The 23,896-nt window shown below is 41.6% G+C and overlaps 1 protein-coding gene across 2 annotated transcripts in view; it reads right to left on the bottom strand.

The window, feature by feature from the left end:
* Window positions 1-23,162, bottom strand: part of LOC146972758 (collagen alpha-6(VI) chain-like) — a 49,431-nt gene extending 26,269 nt beyond the window's left edge. For both annotated transcript variants that reach the window (XM_085803171.1, XM_085803170.1), the window contains exons 1-21: window positions 23,069-23,162; window positions 19,416-19,520; window positions 18,399-18,968; window positions 17,477-18,037; window positions 15,578-16,192; window positions 14,615-15,187; window positions 11,899-12,450; window positions 10,886-11,464; window positions 7,878-8,447; window positions 7,419-7,774; window positions 6,914-6,989; window positions 6,571-6,716; window positions 6,290-6,382; window positions 6,130-6,183; window positions 4,816-4,887; window positions 4,677-4,703; window positions 4,537-4,581; window positions 3,883-3,936; window positions 3,690-3,752; window positions 1,997-2,062; window positions 1,839-1,892 (exon numbers count right to left, since the gene is read on the bottom strand). In XM_085803171.1, the coding sequence (XP_085659297.1) occupies window positions 1,839-1,892; window positions 1,997-2,062; window positions 3,690-3,752; window positions 3,883-3,936; window positions 4,537-4,581; window positions 4,677-4,703; window positions 4,816-4,887; window positions 6,130-6,183; window positions 6,290-6,382; window positions 6,571-6,716; window positions 6,914-6,989; window positions 7,419-7,774; window positions 7,878-8,447; window positions 10,886-11,464; window positions 11,899-12,450; window positions 14,615-15,187; window positions 15,578-16,192; window positions 17,477-18,037; window positions 18,399-18,968; window positions 19,416-19,506 (5,217 nt within the window). In that variant the 5' untranslated portion in view covers window positions 19,507-19,520; window positions 23,069-23,162. The remainder of the gene's footprint in view (window positions 1-1,838; window positions 1,893-1,996; window positions 2,063-3,689; window positions 3,753-3,882; window positions 3,937-4,536; window positions 4,582-4,676; window positions 4,704-4,815; window positions 4,888-6,129; window positions 6,184-6,289; window positions 6,383-6,570; window positions 6,717-6,913; window positions 6,990-7,418; window positions 7,775-7,877; window positions 8,448-10,885; window positions 11,465-11,898; window positions 12,451-14,614; window positions 15,188-15,577; window positions 16,193-17,476; window positions 18,038-18,398; window positions 18,969-19,415; window positions 19,521-23,068) is intronic.
* Between the last annotated feature and the right edge of the window lie 734 nt (window positions 23,163-23,896).

The raw sequence follows: 23,896 nt of genomic DNA on the forward strand, positions 1-23,896 counted from the left end.
AATGTACACTATTCCTCGTACGCGGACTGTCTTTGAGAAAAGTGCCTTCAAAGCATTCGCACCCTCGTCCTGGTATAAATTACAGAGTCGTCTCAAATTGGATTATCTCCCAAGTATGGCCGGTGCATATTCTCATTTGCCCAGGTCATAGTATTTCAAAGGAGGTTAAATCGAAAGCAACTGGACTTAGTTAACAAACAAACAAACAAACAAACAAACAAACAAACAAACAAACAAACAAACAAATAACTAAGTCCAGTTGCTTTCAATTTAACCTCCTTTGAAAAAAAAAAAATCTCCCAAGTATGGAAGATTTTAAAGCTAGGATCAAGGACTATTTGACTACTGCATGCACATGTTTTCTCACCGAACGCAGCTGGTGATTATACTGTAATGATGTGATTTGCCAAACTGTTTAGCTGTCTTTATGTTTGTTTTGTTGATGTTGTCCAAGTGTGTACTTTATATGGACCTACTGTGCTGCTCTCTTGGCCAGGACCCCCTTGCAAAAGAGATCTCAATGGGATTATTCCTGGTTAAATAAAGGTTAAATGGAAAAAAAAAAAAATTGCACATTTTCAGTGCAAAAAAACCCTCTTTGTCCCGACTGCATCCCGGGGGCTATTAATTATCATCCTGAATACATATTTTTTTACAGCTGGTAATGCTGAGGTTAGCTTAGCATAACATACAGATAGTTAAATGTAATCCAGTATTTAACCAAACAGCAGCGACTTTATTCATGAGTTAAAAAAAACGTCACTTTGATGTTTAGTGACTGGACCTTCAGCACTTAGCTTGGCATCTGTCACAAAGCTAATTTAGGTTGGGGGTTTCCACACATGAGGAATTTATCCTCTGGCCTTTTGGTGCATGAGATTAAAACAAACAAAACATAAGAAAAGAAGTAAATGCACAACTCGATACGATACGAGGTTGCTCCAAATTTACAGTAACACAAGACAAAAATGAGAGAACCAACATGAGGCTAAAGGTCTTTGCACACTGAGTCCGTTTTTTTCGCATGCGTTTTTCGTATCCGTCATCCGACAAAAAACATTACGCACAGGCTCCTTGCACACTGAGTCCGTTGCGTTTTATTCGCATGCGTTTTTATTTTGTGTTCCAAATTTCGGAGAGGGAGACAAAATCGTCACGCAGTGATGCACTTTGTGGTTCTCTCACTTGTTGAGAAATGAAAGAGAAAATATGTCCATCCTGAGAGGAGCCAATCTGCTGCTTGTAAATGAGCAGTGGAACTATCATGATCACTTCATCAGTTTATTTCAGGATGTCAGTGGTCCAGTTTGATAGATATTGATTATTAGCTCACACAGTAAACAGAAGACGGACAATTTCCATGATCCTGAACAGCAGCTGGCGCACACACACACACACAGACACACACACACACTCAGCAGTGAACAGCGGCTGGTGCACACACACACACACACACACACACACACACAGACACCCACTCAGCGGTGACCCCCCCCCACCCCCCTACCCCTACCTCCCTCTCCCTCTCCAGCCTCGAAACTCTGATGTGATTGGTCAGAGACTTTTCACGGATGCGAAAAACGCATTAAATCGAACCTGTTCCGAAAACTTTCATGACGGACGAAAGTTTGGGACTCGGTGTGTAAACATGATCGACACAACATGAGGTCGAATTTATTTTTTGACGTGCGGCAATTTCGGACGAAAAAAACGGACCTGGTGTGCAAAGGCCTTAAAAGTGAAATATAAATATAAGAATATATTGTATTAGAAGAAATATACAAGATGTAAATGTAACAAAGAAGAATAAACATAAAATCCCCGGTCAGGAATCTTACCGGGTTCCCGATGACTCCGTCTCCACCTTCCTTCCCATCTTCTCCAGGCCGACCCTGTGGATGATGATGACAACACACACAGTGAACACGTATCTATAATCTATAATCATCAATCAGCAAAAACTTGTTCCGTTCTGTTCTGTGAGGTTGTTTCTTACCGGTTGCCCTGGGTTCCCCGGTTCTCCTTTGGGTCCAGGGCGAATGTTGTCAGCACCGGATTCACCCTGTAGCCCAGAACACAAACAAATCTTTATTTTGGATCTTTCTCCACTTCGTTGCCTCTTGTCTTTGCAGGGGGAGCGACTGTAACTCCCTCGTTTCAATAAAGTTTCTGATTCCTGAGGCAGTTGTCGTATTAAAACCATCTCCATCAAATTGCCTGCTTGTAAACACAGCAAAGCATTCTGGGACTCGTCCTTATCGTATCTTCTCACCACACACTTACATAAATGAAAGTGTTGTTGTGATTAATTCATCACATCCTGTACGCGATTGTTCAAAAGGAGAATTCCTTTCACGAGCTTCCAGCCATGTGCTCCAGCTGTGACCGCTTTCACACACAGGACAAAGCAGATGCTAAATTTAAATGTGGTTGTTTTTTTTGTTTTTTGTTTTTTATAAAAAGCTGGGGAGTGTGACGTCACCGCAGAGAGACTGTAAGCAAATAGAAGAAGAAGAAGGTCGCTTTGTTTCTGTTTTATCTGATTTTCTGAAGAGGTTCCTGAAGGAGCCGTCTCTGATCTGCAGGATTAAGAGTTTACTGACGGCTCACTCTTGGTGAGTTGGAGCTAATGTTGCTCCCAAAGACCCGTTTTTTTGGGGGGGGGATTTTCTATTTACGTTGCCTTAAAGGGATAATTCAACATTTTGGCAAACTGGCCCATTGCCATAATTGCCATCGTCGGTGCAAGCTATTTTTAGAACGGCGGAGCAGAGCCGTGAGCTGCTCAGAGCTACGCTACGGAGGCTCATGGGATTTCTTGGTTTCCTCTCATCAAACTCATCAAATACACAATCCAACAACTCCACAATGCTCTGGTGGACAAGTTGTGAGCTGCACATTCACCACGCTATGAGATAATAACACAACGTTACCACACAGAGTTGTTGTAGAGAGAAATACAGAGACTGTTGATGAAAAACTGGCCCAATTCCAATCCGACCCCTCACGGACTCACTGACTTAGAGGCGCGTTCACGGGAAGTCCGTGAGTGTGTGAGGGCTGTTCCGTTGTCAGATCATCAAGTCAGTGAGTCAGTGAATGAGCCCTTACTGCCCCCTTACCGTAAGTCAGCACCGATGCTTACGTCGGAACGCGAGAGTAAAAAAAAAAGAAAAGTAAATTAACACATGAGGACAGAGAGAGCTCCGCTGGTCTCTTTATTGTTAATGGACAGGAGCAACAACAAAAAAAGAAAGAAAAAAAAGTTTACTGTCAGTATTAACGTGCAGTTTGTGATTATTAATGATGATTTGATCAGATCTGATCCAGGAACATTTTGTTTTGAGTCCGTCCCCCTCACACACCTTGTGCGTGTTGAAAGTACGGTAAATTATCGGTCCAAGACCGGAGTCAGCAACATTTTGTTGTCAAGGTAACGTGTTGTGAGAGTGGGTAAGTGCTGTTCCATTCATGTTTACAGCATCTGGACCCTCACAGACTCTCACACTCTGTCAGTTAGAGCGGACGTCACTTAAGTCAGTGAGGGTTCAGGGCCTGAGTCTTTAGGGGGCGGATTGCGCATCAGCTGTTTTTGAATGAATTTCCCTCTAAAACAACTCTGTCTGGTAACGTTCTCTTATTATCATGCAGCGTGGTGAAGTGGGAAGCCAGTTAGGGATCATACTCACCGGATCTCCTCTCAGCCCTCGCTCTCCTTTCAGCCCCGGTTCCCCTGTGATGCCTGGGATACCCTGAGGACGACAGATCAGCCAGAGCGGTCAGAGGTCAAAGCCTCCGACTGTGACTAAAGTATTCAACTTAAAGTAACTCAACACAAATAAAATGATCATCAACATATAAATCTTTTTTTTTTTTTTTTACTGGGTTTCCTGGGTGTCCTCTCTCTCCTTTCTCTCCGTCTAGTCCCGTCACTCCCTGAAAAAACACAACAACAGAAACAGATCAAACTCAGAGACTAAAAAACCTGCTGCTAATTATCACAGGTCATTAGAAAACCTAAACTCGCTCCATGTTTCCTCTTCTCCTGCGTTTTATCTGAAATGTTGACTGATTTCCAAAGTGAGGCAATAAAAACAGAGCAGATTTCAGAATAAAACACCTGCAGAAACCAAATCCTGCAAAGTTGTTGGATGGTGTTGTCCAGGTGGTGAGGGGGCGGGGCTTAGTTGTGACATCACAAAGTGACAGGAAGTCCTGACGGCTGGTTTTCAGGCTCAGTTTCTGAATCCAGGCTGTGTGCATTTCTCTGTGGACTGAGGCTTTGATACTTTCACAGTATTAATATAGAACCTAGAGCTGCTTTATAATCACACTACACATGGACATCTACCTTTATACTGTATGGAGCTTTAACACAAACATCTACCTTTATACTGTATGGAGCTTTAACACAAACATCTACCTTTATACTGTATGGAGCTTTAACACAAACATCTACCTTTATACTGTATGGAGCTTTAACATATTATAAATATAACATACTGAGAGGAGCATATCAGATGTTGAAGTTTGTACCTGTTCTCCGTTGATCCCGTCCAGCCCGTCCTCTCCGATCTCCCCCTGTAGCGTTGGACAACAGTTGTGTGTTAGTGCGACTCTGTCTGAACTAAACTTGTCTACTCGCTGCACTTCCTGTTCCTTGTTCTTTGACTCACCCTGTTGCCTGAGACGCCTCGAGAGCCCTGCACACACAAGACAACAAGTCAAACACACCATCGTGTTTCATGTCACTGTTACCAGTTGATGTAAAATGAGCTGTGTTGTTTTGCACGTGCAGACGGTTCTGTACCCGACCTTCTGTCCACTGACTCCAGGACAGCCCTGCAGGCCCTGGGGTCCGCTCGGTCCGGGGGGCCCTCGATCGCCCTGCAGCAACAGACAGAGAGTCAACAAGTGCAATGTCTTTTACAATGTTTACTATGAATGAATGAACATTAAAAACAGGAAAGAAGGAACGGAGGAAAAAAGGAGTTCTGAGTTTCTCCAAATGTGACAGTTTTCTGACCTCAGATCATTTTAAGGTGAGACACTACAGGTGGAATAAACAAACAAAAAAAAAAATTAACTGACAGATATCAACATGAAACTTTAAATGTGTAAATGAGGCATATCTAATTTGCATGCATTTCTAGAACAGAAATCTGAACAATGCACAAAGGTACTTTTAAAATTCTTGTTTTATTTTGTTGATATATTAAAGTCAAACGTTTTTACAGAGGGGATCTCTTCTTATCACTCTGTAAATGAGAAAATACTTTCACCAGCCCTAAAAAAAAAAACGAACCAAAACAAATGTCTCCATGTTTTTAGGGATAAAATGTTGTATAAATTAGGCTGCGGATGATATATCAACAAACCGCTTGCCTGTAAACTTGCCTGTAGTGTCTCACCTTACATGACATCATGACATTTCAAGTTGACGATTAATTGCCATACACACGAGTCACGATTTAATGGTCTTTTCCTAAGCACACTTTAATAATACACATACACAAGAAGAAGACCCATTAATTGGTCTTAAACATTGGAACATTGAAATAAAAACTGCATTTCTGTTTGACTTCAGGCTTAGACACTAACTCCATGGTGCGAATGTCAATAGATGCTTGTTGTATATTAGTAATAAACAGTTTGTTGTTCCACTCATGTGTTATTAAACCACAAAAGAAGAAGATGATGTCATTAAAAGAAGATTAGTCAAACCTCACACGCTGGAAAATGATGAGGAAACAGTGATGAAATATGACATTTCTGTCAGTTTCATCATCCAGATGTTTTTATACCGATTAATGGAAACCATACTAAATATTTGTGATCAGGTGATGATGTCATAATTGTGACACATACCTTCCTAAACCTCTGGATAAATGAGGATACAAGTTCATATATGCATAGACAAATTTGAACATGCAGATACAGTATATATAATAAAAATAAAAATAAATGAATTTTTATTTATTTGGATTGGAAATACTATAAGATTGTTGCAACCTTATAGTATTTATCTGACGCAGGTTTATCAAAACAACATACAAATATATAACAATTACATTTGGATCATACTTGTTTTACTTATACATTTCTATGAACATTGATTGAAACACTTACACTGACTCCCTCGTCTCCTGGGAAGCCTTGCTGACCCTTCTGTCCACCAGGACCCTGTTTATAATCGATAAACAGTTTCAGAAACAGGTTGACCACTGACCACTCCTTCTATTATTTTCTGAAGAATGTATAAAGTTAACATGTAATGCACTGTGCTGACCTTTGACCCTGGTCCACCTGGAGAACCACGGGGGCCCTCGTGTCCTGAACATTTGCATGAGACATTGCAGCACTTCATGTCCGACACCATATTCTGCAGATAGGAGAAGAAAACAACAACAGGTCATAAAATATACAAAAACCTACAGCAGGGGGTTTCGCTGTCTGACTCTGGCTCACACTGTGGCCACAGTCACATCACACCAACTCATTTCCTAGCAGCAGACGGAGGCCGCGAGGTGATGCACCAGCAACACACACACACACACACACAGCACTTACAATCTGGTTGAAGATGGTGCTGGCTACGTTCGGCATGCCGATGGTCAGGGGGCGTTGGTAGGTGAATCCACGGCCAAACTCCAACATCTGCAGCCGGGCGGTGTCCCGCACTCCCTCCAGAGCCACGATCAGCAGAGCGCTGACCCCTGCAGACACAACACAGAACAGCAAAGTGTCGTTGACTGGCTTTAACGGTAGACAAAGCCAAAAATAAATGGAAAAAGCCACAGAGATGAACCCTCTTTAATGAGCTAAATCCACATCAGAGAGTTCAGTGGTGCACTGAAGTGAAGGACATTCATCAACATTTCTTCTCATTAGAACATTGGAAACAACTTTTTACCCGACTGTCTCAGCCGCTCCGATTCCTCCTGCAGGTTCATCATATCATCAACTCCGTCTGAGAAGATCACCAGCACCTACAAAAGATAAGGTCAATCATATGTTAGCTTGTTGACAGGCCTTCATGGCGTAGTCTCACATTTTGTCTGTGTATGTTCTGAACCGGTTCAGTGGTTTGGTTCAGACTGAGATATGTCAACAACTATTAGATGGGTAACATAACATTTTGTACAGATGATCCTGCTGGGGTAAACAGAGGATAAATGGTAACACCATAAGACTCGGATTTGTTGGTTTTCAGACCCCCAACTATTATAAGAACATACTCAATGTTACCTGTGGTTATTAGGTTGACGATACTTTCCAGAGCTTTGACTAATGACTTCTCCATCACACAAGCCGCCCTGTCACATTAGCTGCTGAAAACACACTGCAGCCACAGAACGAGGAAGCATTTTGTCACTCTGGCATAATTTCATGATGACTTTGAGGATCATCATTCTTACCTTGACATTAGCCTTGGACTTGGCTTGGAACAGCTCATTGAAGGCCCTCAGCTGGGCGGAGTTTAAGTAGGTTGGTTGTGACACTTGATGGCTCATGACTTTCTTCACTACATCTTCACTGTAAACTTCAAAATTTGTGTCATACAAAGACTGTCCATCACCACCGATCAGATGGTAGGAGATTTTGGTTTCCACATCTTTCTGTGCAACACAGCATAGGCTGTGTGCTGAGGAGAGATAAAGAGCGATTTGTGGCAGGAAGGTTTGTAGCTTGGTGTGACCACTGATCAGCATCTGACCAGGTGCACTAGTCCTTTGAGTAATATCAAATCCCATGGCGACATCAATGGTGCAGCCTGCAGCAAAGGGAAACGTGTCTTTACCTTGGGCAGTCTTGGATGTTAAGGAACAGTGGGAAAGACATTGAGACACTGTGACAGACAACATTTTTAAACTCACCTTTACTTTCAATGTTTTGAGGTTTGCACAAAGCGTCAACCACCTTTTGCTTGATCTTTACCAAGCTTTCGAAGTTGCGCACATTGAACAGCCTCTCTGGGGTGCCAGTGATCTGTAGGAGTTGTAGGTCGTAGACATCTCCTACGCCAACGGCAAACACCTCTATTCCCAAATTCCTGAGATCATCAGCTGCATCCTCCACATCATCATGAGAATTACCATCTGAGACCAACACCAGGTTCTTGGGGACAAACCCACGGCTGCCCTTTGATGCATGAAAGTACCCCTTAATGTGACGTAAGGCCTTTCCAAGATAGGTGTTTCCACCGGTGTACTCCATCTTCTCAATGTGTGCGATCATGTCCTCCTTGTTGGTGAAATCGGTAAGGAAAAACTCATCATGAGGGTCGTTACTGAACTGAGCAAGTCCAACATGTATGAGCCCTTTACTGACTTCAAGGCTGTTCACTATGTCTCTGGTGAAGTTTAGCATGGCTTCGTAATTTTTATCTTCGATACTACCTGATCGATCAAGTAGAAAGACAACATCTGCCAGCTCCTTTTCACAAACTGCCAAAGCAAAGCAAGAGAAAGACATTAGTCCACATCACTGATGAACAACTACTATCAAATTATTATTAGAATTTAGGGTTAGACACACTACACACTACACCCTCAGATGCCCAGTTAACAATTGCCTGAGGTCTTTTCCAGTGTTTCCTCCAGGACTTTTTAAAAGAGTGGCGGAGTGGCAACCCCCCCCCCCCGTGATTGCCCCCCGCATACCCCCCACCTTTAAAGCCGGGTTTCCACCGAATCAACATCTTTTTTTTTTAACTTCTGTATTTTGACTATTCAAACTTCCACAGTCCATATTTCTCATTGTTTGATACTTCAAGAGACTTTTGGTTAAGTAACCATGGACAGCTCGTACACAGGATCGTTCTGCTGTCCCCCCCACCCCACCCCGCGACACCCATGGACGGCCGTGGAGGGGGGGTTCGCACGTTTACGTTACAGCGCAGTATGTCCTGTTAATCATCAGTGTTGTTAATTTATAAGCCCAGCGGACTGACACACACTTTTTTTGTTTTTTTGCTTTTCCACTAGCGCTCAAGCGCTACCTCCGACAGCAGAATCAAACCCGCTAATTTTAAAAACACACCGGCAGCGACCACTGATCTGTACTGAGACTATTGTTTTTCTGTCACCTGAGTTAAATGATGCTGCGGAAAAACACGCTGTGGTCCGTCATCGAGGTGCAGACGAGGTGCAAAGAGTAGATGCTGAGCAAGATAGTTATCTGTAGTGGTTTACCTTAGTACTCGCGAGGTGCAGTGCAGGACTCTGCTGTGAAGGTGACGACATGTGGCGGTGGTGTATTTGCGACAATTTTAAAAAAAAAGAAAGAAATTTGGAGGAGCGGCGGCTAGGATTTAGGAATGGCAGGCCGCCACTTCTAAATGAATGTAGAGGAAACACTGTTTTCAAATGACAACTGGTCAAAAACCAAAGAGGGGTGTTTGCTGTACTAGTGATACCTACTCAATAAAGGGCATTTTCAGTCGTAATCAATGTTTACCTCAGATATCAGGTCACCTATGATCAGTTCATTTCATACCATCCATACTCCTAGCCTGGCTCTCGCCAGACCCTTGTAGTTCCGCAAAGCTACGCCAGAGGCGCTACGCTCAGCTTCGCACAAGGGTCTGGACTCGAGGCCAATGCAAACTTCTTCCCCGTAGCAAAAAATAATGAACCAATCAGGATCGCCGGGCGGGACTTTCTGAGGTGTGACGTAGCGCTGAAGCGACTGTTTGAGTCAAACAACAATGGCGGCTCGCAGTGAGTGGCTGAAGTAGCACGTCATTCAAGATAACGGACAAGTGGTTTATCCAATCACATACAAGATTTTTTTTACAAGCCCCCGCCTTCTGAAATGAATCGCCTATGGAGCAGTCCCAGACCCTTGTGCGGAGCTCAGCGTAGCTTTGCGGAACTACAAGGGTCTGGCGAGAGTCAGGCTACCATACTCCCAACTGCAGCGTTAAATCAAAATTTGGACATTGTTCCTTTACGACTCAGAGAATATGTCCCTCATACATATATATGAGAGTGCCTCTACTGTTGTGTTCTCTGACCTGGAAAGGAACGATGCGGAAGCTGCGGTACGTCCAAATTTTTATTTTATTTAATTGTAAAGCAAATTAAAAAATGTCAATGATGGTCAAAAGGACGTTACTTGCGACCACAGAACAATTTTAAAATTAGTCAGGAGCCCATTAATGAACACTGAAAAAAGCGATGGATTCTTGAACAAAAACGAATATAAACGTCCACACGCTGCAGTTGGGAGTATGGATGGTATGAAATGAACTGATCATGGGTGACCTGATATCAGAGGCAAACATTGATTACAACTGGGAATGCCCTTTAAAGGCACTTATAGCGTGTGGATCTTGGGGATATACATTTGACCTGTACCAAGCAATGACTTGGCCTCTAAATTCTTTATTATTTTAAATTAGCAAAATGTGACCAAAATGTGCCTTTTCTACTTCCCCTTCTGATCACTCATCCCATTAGGTGGATTTGGTGCATTTGATCAAACAAGAGCAAGAAGGTGCTTTTTTGTAAAAATGCTTTGTAAATGAACAAAAATATGACGTCCCTTCACCTTATGGTGCCACCTTCATTCAACAACATTGACATGGATAAAAATAAAGTACAGGATAACAAGGATAATGGTTTTGATAAAAAACATTCAAATTAATTAATAATTCTATTTTTTTATTGAAAAATTCCCCATAACATCTACCAGGCTCTGTATCAAGGTAGCAATTAATTAATCTCAGAATTCATTACTTTTCATAATTAATAGAACATGTGAGTTTTAGATACCAATGAGGTGAAGCATAGAATAGCGTGAAGTTACATACATTGAAATGTAGAAAACCATTGCCACAATAAAATACTACTACTACTACTACTACTACTACTACTCTTACCTGGCTTAGTGGAATTGCAGAGCTCTGGTGAAATTTCCTTGTGCAGATTTTTCAGGCCATCAAAACTGTCCACATAGAAGACTTTGGATTTGTCGCCGCCAGCCATGGTTTCCAGCTGTTCCCTGATTGCGTCCCTTATTCCAATACTAAAGACAGTGATCCTGTTTGTTCGTAGTTCATCAGATGCCAGCTTCAGACCATGGTGGTCGGTAGCATCCCCGTCTGTGATAACCATGAGGATCTGAGGTACCTTGAGAGCTTTGCGGCCGCCATATTCAGCACCAAAGAATGGTAAGCAAAATGTCAAGGCTTTGCTTGTGTAGGTATCTCCCGTTGGTTGCTTCATGTTTGTAATTGCATTAAGAACAGTTTGTTTGGAGTTACTATTCTTTAGAAAAAAATCAGTTGTTGGTTCATTGGAGTAGACAACGATCCCAAAACGAGAGTGGTCCAAGCCAACTGTGGTCTTGTTCACCATTGACTGCATGAATGTTTTCATGCTTATAAACTCTGTTTCATTTATGCTTGTGGAGCCATCCACCAGGAACAAAATATCAGCTTTGTCAGTCTTCTTGCATTCTGATTTAGGAAAAAAAACAAAATTGAAACTTAATCAATCCAAAAAGATCTTAATTACTGCAAAAAGAAAATATATTGAGCAAATAAAATCAACCCAATCTAGGGGTTTATGTAAAAAATGTATTATTTTATCTCAAGAAATAAAAAATACTCTGGCTTTTTCTAGTGGCTAAAATGCTCTCTCTTCGAGTTGACTCCATAACCATCCAAAGAGAGTCTCATTTTTAGTTTAGTTTACAACTGGTGTGGGATGTGCTTTTTAAAAATCAGTGAAATATGTGCTTTGTTCAGGTTTGCAGGTGTTTTATATTCAACTGTACAACGTGTAAACCTGACAACTCATTCTCATTTGAGGTGTGTGAACATTGAAAAAGAAAGATTAACATCATGACACCTTCCACAAAATCTAGTTCATAAATCAATGCTGCTCTTACCTTCATCGCAGAGTTTCAAAACCAACTGGCTCTCCAGTTTCTCCAGAGAATCAAACCTGCCCACATAAAAGACGTTGTCCGCTGAACCACTAAGCTCTCTCAGCTGTGTGGTGTCAGCCCGGTCCACTCCAATGGCATAGATCACTACATTCTTGTCTCGCAGAGCTTTAGCAGGGACTCCAACTGCATCTTGGGACTTGCCATCTGTTATAATGACCAGCCTCTGTCCCACATTAGGACGCCCTCCACTGACTTCAAGAAAATGCTGTGACACCTCTGTGATGGCCCCTCCTGTGTGAGTGCCTCCTTTCATATGCTTCATATTGTCGATGGCTTCCAACATACTGTCTTTGCTGTAGATGTCGGTCAGGTCAAACTCCAATTTTCGTTGAGTGCTGTACTGCATGACACCAATATGCACCTGGTTTTCCCCGATGGCAGACTTTCTAATGATGGATTTTATGAAATCTTTCATTTTCTGATAGCCTTGATCAGAGATGCTCCCAGAGCTATCAACTAAGAAAATGATATCAATCGGTACGTCTTTGCAAGCTGTGGACAAAGAATACAGAAACATTAGCAGGATTTTCTCGTCTTACCCTTTTCTCGCTTCTAGCCCTGTTATTGAATATCCCTTACACTACAGGCGATGGATAAGCAAGAAATTGTGTAAAAAAACAACAAACAGACAAAAATATATAGGTTGGCTTCTGGGTCTATCTCCTTTATGTGATCTGGTTGTCTCCAAGAATTTTGAGTATTTCCTATGAGTATTACTGACCTTATATTTGGTATTAATTACGAATAGTTTGTTTATGTAATATGACAGCCTTTACAGCCTGAGTCCTTTTGGGAAACATGAATTCTATTTATGTACTGCATGTATGTATCTAGAACTATTTTTGAAAGGTTTCTTTATTGTTATTGGTTTGATGTAAGTGCACAACTGGCATGCTATGTCACGTGACCTATGCATGGGACCTTTAACCCTCCTGTCACATTTAAATTTACTTGCACCTTTTATCCTTGGGGTCAATAAGACGAAGTAATTTAAAACCTCCAAAAAATGATTATAATTAACATTTGTTACCCAAGTTTATGTGTCAGGAACCTTATGTTTGTTTGTTTACTACCCTAACTCATTGAGTGCCAATGCCAATGACGTATATACGTCAATCAAAATCCAACGGTTGAGTGCAAATGACGTACATGTACGTCAAACGCAGTTTTCTGCTGCTGGTAAATGGGGGCGCTGTCTGTAAGAGAGGGTGAGGGGGCAGCAACTGCAGGAGAAGTAGGAGAGCAGGCATTACTCTGCAGAGTAGGACTCTTTTGTTTTTTTTTGTACAATGAAAAAACATGTGAAATAAAATTTTCAGATGTCTTACATGTTTTTGAAGCCAAAATTAAAACGGATAAATCACTGTTTTTCTTGAGAGACTCTCTTTCACAAAAATGCATTTTTCTCAGCTTTCTAGAAAAAAAGTGGTCTTTTTGGTGCAACCAGGCTCTATTCAACTTAAGATAAATCAAGAATGGAACAAGGTACAAACAAATGTTTTTTTCCCTAGTTAAATAGAGAGTCTCCTCTTTCCTTTGAGCTATTTGGTGTTTTCAGAGTCATAGTACAAAATATTCTCTGGGGCTTGAAATATTACTCAAAATGCCCCGAAACGCTGGCACATTGACCATTTTATAAAAGGGCTGGCACTCAATGAGTTAATAGCCCTTTAAATAAAAATTCCTCTTTTACATCAAGAACACCTGTTATGTGACTATAGAGCAATATGCAGTTCTCAATAAAATCTCATTGATTGACCTAAAAGTGGAAAGAGAGACAGAGCACACATAGCACCAAGAGAAATGGTTTAGAAGGCTGCTGTGCATGTTTTTATGTTTGCTCCATCCCTATGTTGTGTAAACTATCAATTTCTCCAGGAGAACCGTAATTTCTCACCCCCACAGCATTTGAAATGTCAAAGTTCTCGCAAGAATGATGTCATTGGTGGTTCTCGCGCTTACAATTTTGGCTATTGTATTTTAGGGCCCTAAAACTTTTTGAAGATTACAAAGTTGCATGTTTTACTGACCTCAATATCATCCAAAACAACCAAAACAAACGTCTGTAAAATCTTGTTATTTCTTATGCAGCTAAAACAGTGATGCGTACAGCATGTGTACAGGACATTTTAACCCACCTATCCTTGACCCCATTTAATGTTTAACGTTTCTAAAAAAAAAGTGATTGACGTCATTTTTTTTGCTTCATATTTGATGACTTTTCCTAATTCAATGGGGACAACTGGGTAAACATAACATTAAAATCACACATTTTTTTAAAGATGGCGTCTCTCTGCCCATTCATTTTTATGTGTAAGCATCTGAGGTAGAGCCGACTAGCTTGAAACGTCATGCTTCAAAAAATTGCACTCATATTGGAGCCTCTTTGGTGTGTGGACTCAACTTATTCGACATGCAATTTTTTTGGTCCAGCAACCCTTCCCTAAACTGAGTACGAGGATGTGTGTGTTTTTTTCATTTTTGTGCATTTATAAACATCTCCATTCAGAAAAGTCACTATACTGCTAGACTCTCCTTAAATCGAGGCTGTAATTTTTGCTATATAAAGGCTTTCTTACTTCTTCAAACAGGACACATTAGTTCTGGTATTAACTGAACTGCAATTTTAAGCAATGCTCCGACCGGTTTTACTTACCATCTGGAGAACAGATTTCTCTGACAATGTCATCTTTAAGGGACTTCAGAGCGTCAAAATTGGTGATTAAGAAAGTATTCTTAGCGACACCAGCAATTTCTTCCAGCTCATCCTGGTTTGCTCCTTCTTTTTCTCCTTTCACTCCAACAGCAAAGATGGTGACTCCCAGTGCCCTTATATCTTCTGCAGAAACTTTGACTTTATCTTGTGATTCTCCATCTGTGATGACAATCAGATATTCTGGAACTTTGTAACCCCGACTCTCCTTTGCTTCCCTAATTACTTTCCCCATGGCTTCCAGTGCTCTTCCTGTGTTTGTCCCGCCGCCTGCATGGTGTATATTCTGCACGGCTGTCACCATACTTGCAGAATCTGAGTAAGTTGTTGGCTCAAATATCACAGTTTCAGATTTAGAGTATTTCATGAGCCCTACGCGGACATGGCTTTCCCCAATTTGGAAGGACTCAATAATCCCAATGATGAACTTCTGCATGTCTTTGAAGTCTTCGTTTTGAATGCTTCCTGAGTCATCCATCAGGAAAAAGATATCTGCGTCATCCTTTTGTTTACATGCTAGAGGGGAAAACCAAGAACACGAGTTAATTATTTTTATCCAGACAAAGAGGAGGAGGTTAATAAATTGACATTTATACACTAGTAAATGTTTGAATGAATGCCAAATTCAACAGCTATTCAAGACACAAAATTCGCGTTTCGCACCCCCATAGCCCTGACTTGTTGATTTATAACTTACTGGAAACTGACCATTGTTCATTATGGGAACCAAATCTTGATATTTTTTCTTTAGCTTTTAGGGTCAGAGGTACTTATAAGTCATGTCCAATTCTCATCTTTATTTTATCTTCATAAAAATTTTATATTGTGTTGCCACATAAATGCCCATAGAATCCTAAAACTTGGACTATGACCAAAAGTCTATTAAAAAAAAACAATTGTTCAGACCTTGTTTGTTGTCAGTTTCGGTTGAGATGCCTGTAGTCACTTTATCAATGATGTCGCTGCACAGGGCTTTCTGCAGGCCCTGCTTCAGGGGTTTCAGGTCAGTGAAGTGGTCCACATTGTAAACATATTTATCGCTGGGATGAGATGCCATCTTCTCCAGTTCGGATATACTGGCGCCTCTGATTCCTACAGCGTAAATGGTGACACCAGCCCGACGAAGACTAATTGCTGCTTCGCTCACAGCATCGTCCGATTCACCGTCTGTGATCAACACTGCCACCTGCTGAACATTTTTCCTTTTGCCCCGTTTCTCAGTGAAGACATAGTCCCGTGTGAAGTTTAGGGCAGCTCCAGTTTTTGTACCACCACCACGGTACGGCAGGACGCTGACAGACTGCAGGATGTCAACTTTGCTTTTGGTTGTGTCGAGGTAGATGTGTGCTGTGGGACTGTCATGGTATGTAACAATGCCAACTCGGACCGATTTCCGACTGACGTCCAGGCCACTGATGATTGAGTGCAGGAAAGTTCGTACCAGCTGGAAGTTGGGGGTTTTAATGCTCCCTGACTCATCAACAATGAACACAACGTCTGCCACATTGGCCCCTTTGCAATCTGTGAAAGAAGCAAAATTGGTTAACTTGAGCGAGAAAACCAACAACAAACAACACAAGCACCTCACCAAGCAACAGTGGTGACTAAGATTCATTTTTGTTTGCTAACAGACCACCATACTCGATGTTAGTGGTGCTATGAGGTGGATCCAGCCAATCTCTTGTCCACTTTGGTCAACAGGTTTTATAACTTAAATTGTGGTATTAAATCAGAAGTAAGTGATCCGGTCGTTTTGGCTAATGCTGCGTTCCAGGCAGGCTTTTGAAACCGTAAATTACAGCTTCAAGTCACCACTTACGACTTTGTAGCGTTCCAGGCAACCCACTCGTGTTTCTCCGACCTGTTTTACCTGTGAAAGTCACTATAACGGCCACTCGTAACTTCTGACCCATGAACTCGTACCAGATCGAACTGGTACGACTTCACAGGTCAGAAAAACACGAGTTACGAGTTGCCTTGAATGCACCATAACGTCTTGTCAGCCGATGGAGTTAGCAGCCCCCGCCCTCGTCATGGATCTATTGGTCCTCGTCCCTACGTCACCACATTCACGTGCATCCCTTAAAACTAAACTTGTAGGGTACGAGAAAAGTTTTCTCCTGGGCTCAGAGCACAGCAGAGTGACCTACAGACCCGTGTTTCGGTCCAAACACTCTATGTAAGTGATTGCTGTCGGAAGATATAACTATTTAAGACTTATATTAACACAAAAATATCGCTTACTTCTGCTTTAATTAGAGGGACTTAAATGGAATAGCTAGAATATCATTTATAAAGTTTTGGAGTGGACCTTCAGACACTAAAGGAAGACAAGCAAAACAAGAAACCAACTCGTTTGGTGGTAGATGATGGTAACCTCTGTAAAACATAACAGTTGTCTTTTTGTTTACAAATTAAATGAAATGGTGAATATATTTGTCTGTATTTTATATGATGTACTGGGAAATGCAAAATGTGGTATTTGTTAAACATTTGTGTTAGCTGGGTAAAATGTAGGAAGCAACTTCTGAGCCCAGCTAAACACATTTCACATGAATTACAGATTATGAATTATTCCTCTGTGGAAGTGATTATTGTTGTATCAGATTGACATGTTAAGTGCAGAGCTGGCGTCAGGGCATGTCGTCATAATTATAATTATAATAATTATAATGTAGAGCTCCTTCATAGTCTGCCTTGTTTGAAATAGTAATAGCATACTAGTCACTGTATAAAAAGAAAACAATAACTGATGCAGAAAAAGAGATACTGTTGATATAGAAGAGTCAGTAAAAACTTTCTTACCTTCAGTAACGTTCTTCTTTGGTGGAGTCACAAGGAATTGTTTCAGAAGACTTACTTTGGGACTATCAAATGCATATACAGAATAGCTGGCAAGATCATCCATAAGACTCCTATCTGCACCTGCACTCATTGCCACAAGCTGTATCCCGTCTGCATAGATCGAATAAGCCTCCCTATCCACAGGACCGACTGAGTCTCCTCCAGGCACGACAACCAGGAACTGTCGTGAGCCCTGGTGTGCACGACCCCCTGCCTCTTTGGTGAAAAAGTGAGTCCTTGCATACTCAAGAGCTCCAGCCAGGTTATGTTGTCTGCCAGGTTGCGGTCGTAGACGGAAACGTTGAACAGCATTGGATGTTGCTTGCTTGGTATAAGAGGAATTGAGAAAGAATTCAACCTTGGTTTCTTCAACATACTGAGCCAAACCAATACGGAAGGCAGACGGTCCAACGTTCATTTGCTTGATCAATTTGAGGAGCTCTGATCTAAACATGGAGTATGGTCCTTGGGCCATTTCGCCGTCCACCAAGAAGAAAATATCTGCAAACTTGTCCGCCAAAGCTGGAAAAGAAAAATATTGCATTTTATTATCGTGTAGTATGATATGGTTATCATGCTAAGGGTGATTAATCTGCTTCAAACAAAGGCAGAGTGCTCAGCAGAATTCAGCTTTTCAACTCATAGATCTACATGCCTGCAAACCAATCTAATATTACAGTAATCAGTTGAACTATTTCACTAAATAACTGCAGGAGGACTGCAAATCTGAATTTTATTAAAAATCTTGTAGGACTAACAAACACAGACGACATTACAGAAATCTTACTAGTAACCTCAAATGCTCTCACTCATTCTTTTCTACACATCTGCAGACATGGTCATTTTCATATTTAATGGGGAAATTGCCAAACTGGTTCCTAACCCTCCACAGATTTGCAGACACTTTGCAGCAGCGTCCCCCTCATGGCCTCCAGAGCAGTGAAATCCGTGACGTGGACCACATATTCGTGGAGGTTGGCGATGTCCTGGAGCTGTTTCTCTTTTGCTTCTCCCACACCGATAGCAAACACAATGACTCCCTGATCCCTCAGTTCCTGTGCTGGTTTAATCACGTCGTCTGTTGACTCCCCATCGGTGATGACCACAGCAATCTGAGGAACTCCCTGGAGGAATCGGCTCCCTGCTGCAAGGGTGAAGAACTCTGTCCGGATGAAGTTGATGGCCTTGCCCGTTTCTGTCCCCCCATCTTTTTGGATGATTTTGTCCACTGCACCCACCAGTGACTTCCTATCAGGGTGAGCCTTCAGGAGGAACTCCATTTGAGGATCATTACTGTACTGCGCTACGCCGATCCGAACTTTATTGGGGCCAATGTCTAGGGCCCGGATGACGTTGTGGAGAAAAGTCTTGACCTGCTGAAAGTTTTCGGCTGAAATGCTGCCGGAGCCATCGACAAGGAAGACGATGTCGGCCACAGTTGCATTTTCACAATCTGGATGATAGAAGAAAAAACGTCAGCATCACATATCCCACAATAGCATTCTGGAAGAAATGTTAGAAACAGCCACAGTAACGTTATTGGTCAGAACCTCCCAAAATTGCTATGGGCTGACCAAACTATGACTACGATAAGCCCTCCCAGGGTTTCTAACCTCTCCAGCACTGTTTCATTGTAGTTTATCTTATAATATCTATTGTATATTTTCTTTCTTCCATGTGTTATACTCCTTGTTTGTGATATTTTATTTAAGTGTAAACAATAAACAAAACTAATTGAACTGTTTGTTTAGCATGGCTGCAATGTGCACTAAAATGCAAAAACATTATTTTAAAAAATTCTTAACATATTTTATACTTTGTTTTATTTACTTCTTTAACTCATAAACATTATGTTGAAATGTGTACTTGTACATGTCTCATTTCATAAAGCAGAGCTTACCTTTCATCTGAGCAGCGACACCATAGCAACACGCTGCTACGATGAGGCTGAAGAGAAGACCTGCGCTTCCCTTCATTCTGAAAACGTTCATCAGCTTCTCTTCTCCTGTAAAACAGACGTAAGAGCTGGGTTGAAGCCTGTCATCTATAAGTCCCCATCATGTACAGCAGGGAAATTGAGTACTGAACGCATCACCATTTTCTTCAGTAAATGTATTGGGCTGTTGGCATGGAATTTTCACCAGATATCAGTAACAGCCCAAGTAATCCATGCATACAAAGAAATCCAAACATATATGTCCATATGTGAAGTGATGTGGAATAAATTGAATAAGTATTGAACGCATGAAAAGGAAAAGGTGGAGGTGCAAAAAGGAATGAAAGAAAATAAAGCAGTCCATCAATTAGTCCTAATCAATGCCTATAAAAAGGTTTCTCATCACAGAAGCATCATCGTGACTCAGAGCAAAGAGCTCTCTCCAGATCTTCACAACCTCATGTTGATGAAAACACACTGACTGATGGTGTTACAGGTTACAGACATGTTTCTATACCCCTGAATGCACCGTTGGGGCCAGAAGTGAAAAGGGAAACATCTTTTGACCATAAAGCGTCCCCAACCAGGTGCTGCTGCAAGATTTCTGACAGCTTCCAAAGAAAACACAAGAGTTGTCCTCACAGAGAGCTTTAGACCTACCTGAAATCAGCAGGTAAACAATGAGGAACGACTCAACCACCATGCACACACTCACCATGCAAGATGTGTTCAATACTTATTTTCCACGCTGAACATCACTGTAGCTAACACTTGGCATGAAATAAAAGTGGACATTTGCAAAAAACACTGCTAAAGCCCTGATAATTACCACCATTTCCTAAGTGAACCATTTTACCATAACAACAAAAAAAAAATCCTCAACCAAGAACATTTGTAAACAGTTGGACATGAGAAAAACACTACAAGCTGTTTCCCAGAGTTCAGTGAGGGCACCTGGGTGGTTCATGGTCAAATCAACCATCAAAACAAGCGCAGAGTAATTTGGGATTTGCTGTTGAATTTGGACAAAACTTCACTTAAAGACCAAAGAAATAAATGATTTAAAGAAACACTGAGCCGAATCAAGCTCATGTGCAAGACCTGGAGATCTTTATTGTCCTCATGCAAAAAATCAAACTCTAATGGTGCTTTTGTATTAAAGCAGAAGTAAGTGGTCCGGTCAGGCTTTTGAAATCGTAAATTACAGCTTCAAGTCACAACTTACGACTTTGTAGCGTTCCAGGCAACCCACTCTTGTTTTTCCGACCTGTTTTACCGGTGAAAGTCACTATAACGGCCACTCGTAACTTCTGACCGGGCGACCGGTGAAGTCGTACCAGATCGAACTGGTACGACTTCACGGTCGGAAAAATACGAGTTTCCTTGAACGCACCATAACAGTCCTCGTCCCTACGTCGCCACATTCACGGCGTCCCTTGGCTGCACACACAGCCCTGCATGCCGTCCTCTCTCCTCATTGGATAAAAACTGTAGGATACGATAAATGTTTTCTCCTGGGCTCAGAGCAGAGCAGAGTGACTGACAGACCCGTGTTTCAGTCCAAACACTCTATGTAAGTGATTGCTGTTGGAAGATATAACTATTTAAGACTTATATTAACACAAATATATCACTTACTTCTGCTTTAAGGACATACAGGAAGCAGACTGAAAAACCACAGAATATAAAACATGACATTGCATTAATAGGAATAAAAAGAAAATGACTGAGATGTTCACTCAGCTCCAGGCTGTCCAACACTCTGTGTGGAGCATCGTTTCTTAATGTCTATCCCCTGCTGTTCTGCCAATATGTTACCGGACACCAGTTTACTTCATAACTGTACTGTGTGCCCATTGTGTTTTCTTTTTGTGAATGGTTAAATTGAGGTGTTTCATCCATTTGGAGACCTGTATTGTTTTTGGGTGTGATACAGCTGATATTAATGACTCCTATCAATCACTGTAGCAGATTATATGAGCCATGAATTACAGTAAAGTCTGAGCTCTGGCCTCGCCTCACAGCCCCCGTGGCTTTAATCTGAGTTTGATTTTGTTGATGTGATCACAATAGAGCGTGAACTGAAACTGTTTCACAATCACAGCAAGGAAATTATCTAACCCCTGTTGTTCATGTTTGTCTTCCGGTCTAGGAGAAACAGCGTCTTTTTGCATATTCTAAACCAAATACATAACCAAAACACATCTAAAGACAAATAAAACCATAGTGGTGTATGGATTATAAAAAGCTGCTCATGCTCAGCTGTTGGTACTTTATTTGACACTATTGATCCACCCACTGGTTGATCACAGCACAATCACATTTACAGTCTGTGACACAGGCAACTTTAGATAGGTAGGTAGGTAGATTTTCCAAAGGAACAGATATGTTTTTATATATTGTTGACACGGCTGTGACTACTGTTGGTAGGTAGAATCATTAAAGATGCATGAACAGATCCAAAACATTATTACACTGAGCCGAGGGTGTGTGGTAACGACCTGGTTAGTTCACATTTGGGACACAGGCCTTAACACTGTGCAATACAGACCGACCGACCGACTGACTGACATTAACCTGTGATGCCAAGTGGGTAAATTACATACTTGTACATTTTACTGTTATTTTTGGGCCATTTCATGCTTTTATTTTGTAGGACATGTATATGTATATTAAAAATCTCTGTATGACATATTTAAAATAAAATCATATATTTGAAATTTCAACATTGAACCTGTTAGAAAGTGGAACAATTCACAAAGTATTGAATATATTGTTAACGTAGTATATGTTTACAACATCTGCAGATACTCATATATCCAGAGGATGTTTATATTCGATAAGTTATAATAATATGGGTAACAAACACTGCAACACTGGATATAGAAACGTGTATTTCATATATAATGTTTCTGCGGGTCAGTTACTAAGATCACTGGAAGAAATAAAGGGGAACTATTACAAGTCCAGTCTCTTTTCCTCAGTTTTGCTCTCCCTCCTCCCGGCCGTGAGCATTTGTTTAATGTTACAGTGTGTATATTTGTGTAGTCTTATCTGTCATCAACAAGAGATTACGGGTTACAGGGCGCGTTACGTTAGTGTGGCGGCTCTGATCTTACAAGGTTGGTTTTCAGCCAAGAGACGCTAGGTGGAAGGCAGAGAGCCTCCATTCTCGCTGGAACTAGTTACAAGTCATTGATTTAACCAGCACTAGGACTCTGGAGCTGCTTCATTAAGGGAAAGATGGAGCAGAGTTAAGATGGAAATCCTGCATTCCTCTTTAAAGAGTTTAAGGTTGCTGGAAACAAATGTACATCCATCTACATGTCCTGTGATCTGTTGCCGAGTGAAGACACCGAGCAACAGTGAGGGGGTTCAGGTTTTCTGGGGAAGAACTGGCTGGTTGTGGGAAAAAGGTTTTGAATTGGTAACATGTGCAGATCAGCTGTTTGGCTGCAAACTAACCTCAGTGCCGAGACATTCCTGTCACACTTTGTGTCATCCCCAAAAAACATTGCTGCACTTTAAAAGACATCTGCATGCTGCCTGAACCGTGCACATTGAAATGTTAAACTGTTAAACTCTGCATAAGTGAAGAGATGTTCAGAGTAACTTACAGATCTGCTGCTGCTGCTGCTGCTGCTGCATCAGCTCCCTCTGCATCCAAACACACGAGTCGCTATGTGACAGAGCGAGTGCAGGTTTCCCTCTGGACGATGATAAAGAAAAGGAGGATGATAAGAAGTGGAGGAGGAGGAGGAGGGGGAAGGAGACCCGGCCATCGAACTCCTCCTCCTCCTCCCACCACATTCTGCAGGAGAGGCTGATGAACTGTAATCCATCACTTTTTCTTTTTTTTATTAGTGCACTAGAGCAGACTTTTCTCACCATCTCAGGGCTCTGGACCAGAAGCCTTTGTCCTTTTATAGCTGGCTGCCGACTTTCAATCAGTTAACATCTCTCAGTTTTAATTTGGCCTCATGTTTGAGGTGTCAATCATCTCTGAGGTGTTACCTAAAATACCTAAACTGGGTGTTCTGGGGACAGTGGGAGTTAAATGACAGCATGGATAGTACTACACTCATGTACAACACGTTTTATTGTCTCATAAAATAATTCCAAAGAACTGTAAATGTGTAATGATGTAAATGTGCTGGCATCCTCCACCTTCAACTCTGGGTTGAAGGACTAAACCAGATGTTGAGCTGTGGCTCTGCACAAATCTATGAGAGTGTGTGTGAAGATGGACACAGGGCTTTCTGTTGGAAGGAGCTCAGTTTGGCCTCAGAACACTGGAATCCCAGTGATTTCTTAGGAAAAAGGTTTATGTAAGTGTGTGGCAGCAGCTCAGTCCGAGGAGAGAGGGAGGAACCTTTTCTGGAAATTCTCTCAAAAGTCAGACAAGCGTGAGATTTGTCGTCAGTCAAACTTGTCTCCGTGGAGAA

This window comes from Trachurus japonicus, chromosome 16, assembly GCF_045865225.1.
Source record: "Trachurus japonicus isolate A0001 chromosome 16, Traja_1.0".
NCBI lineage: Eukaryota > Metazoa > Chordata > Actinopteri > Carangiformes > Carangidae > Trachurus > Trachurus japonicus.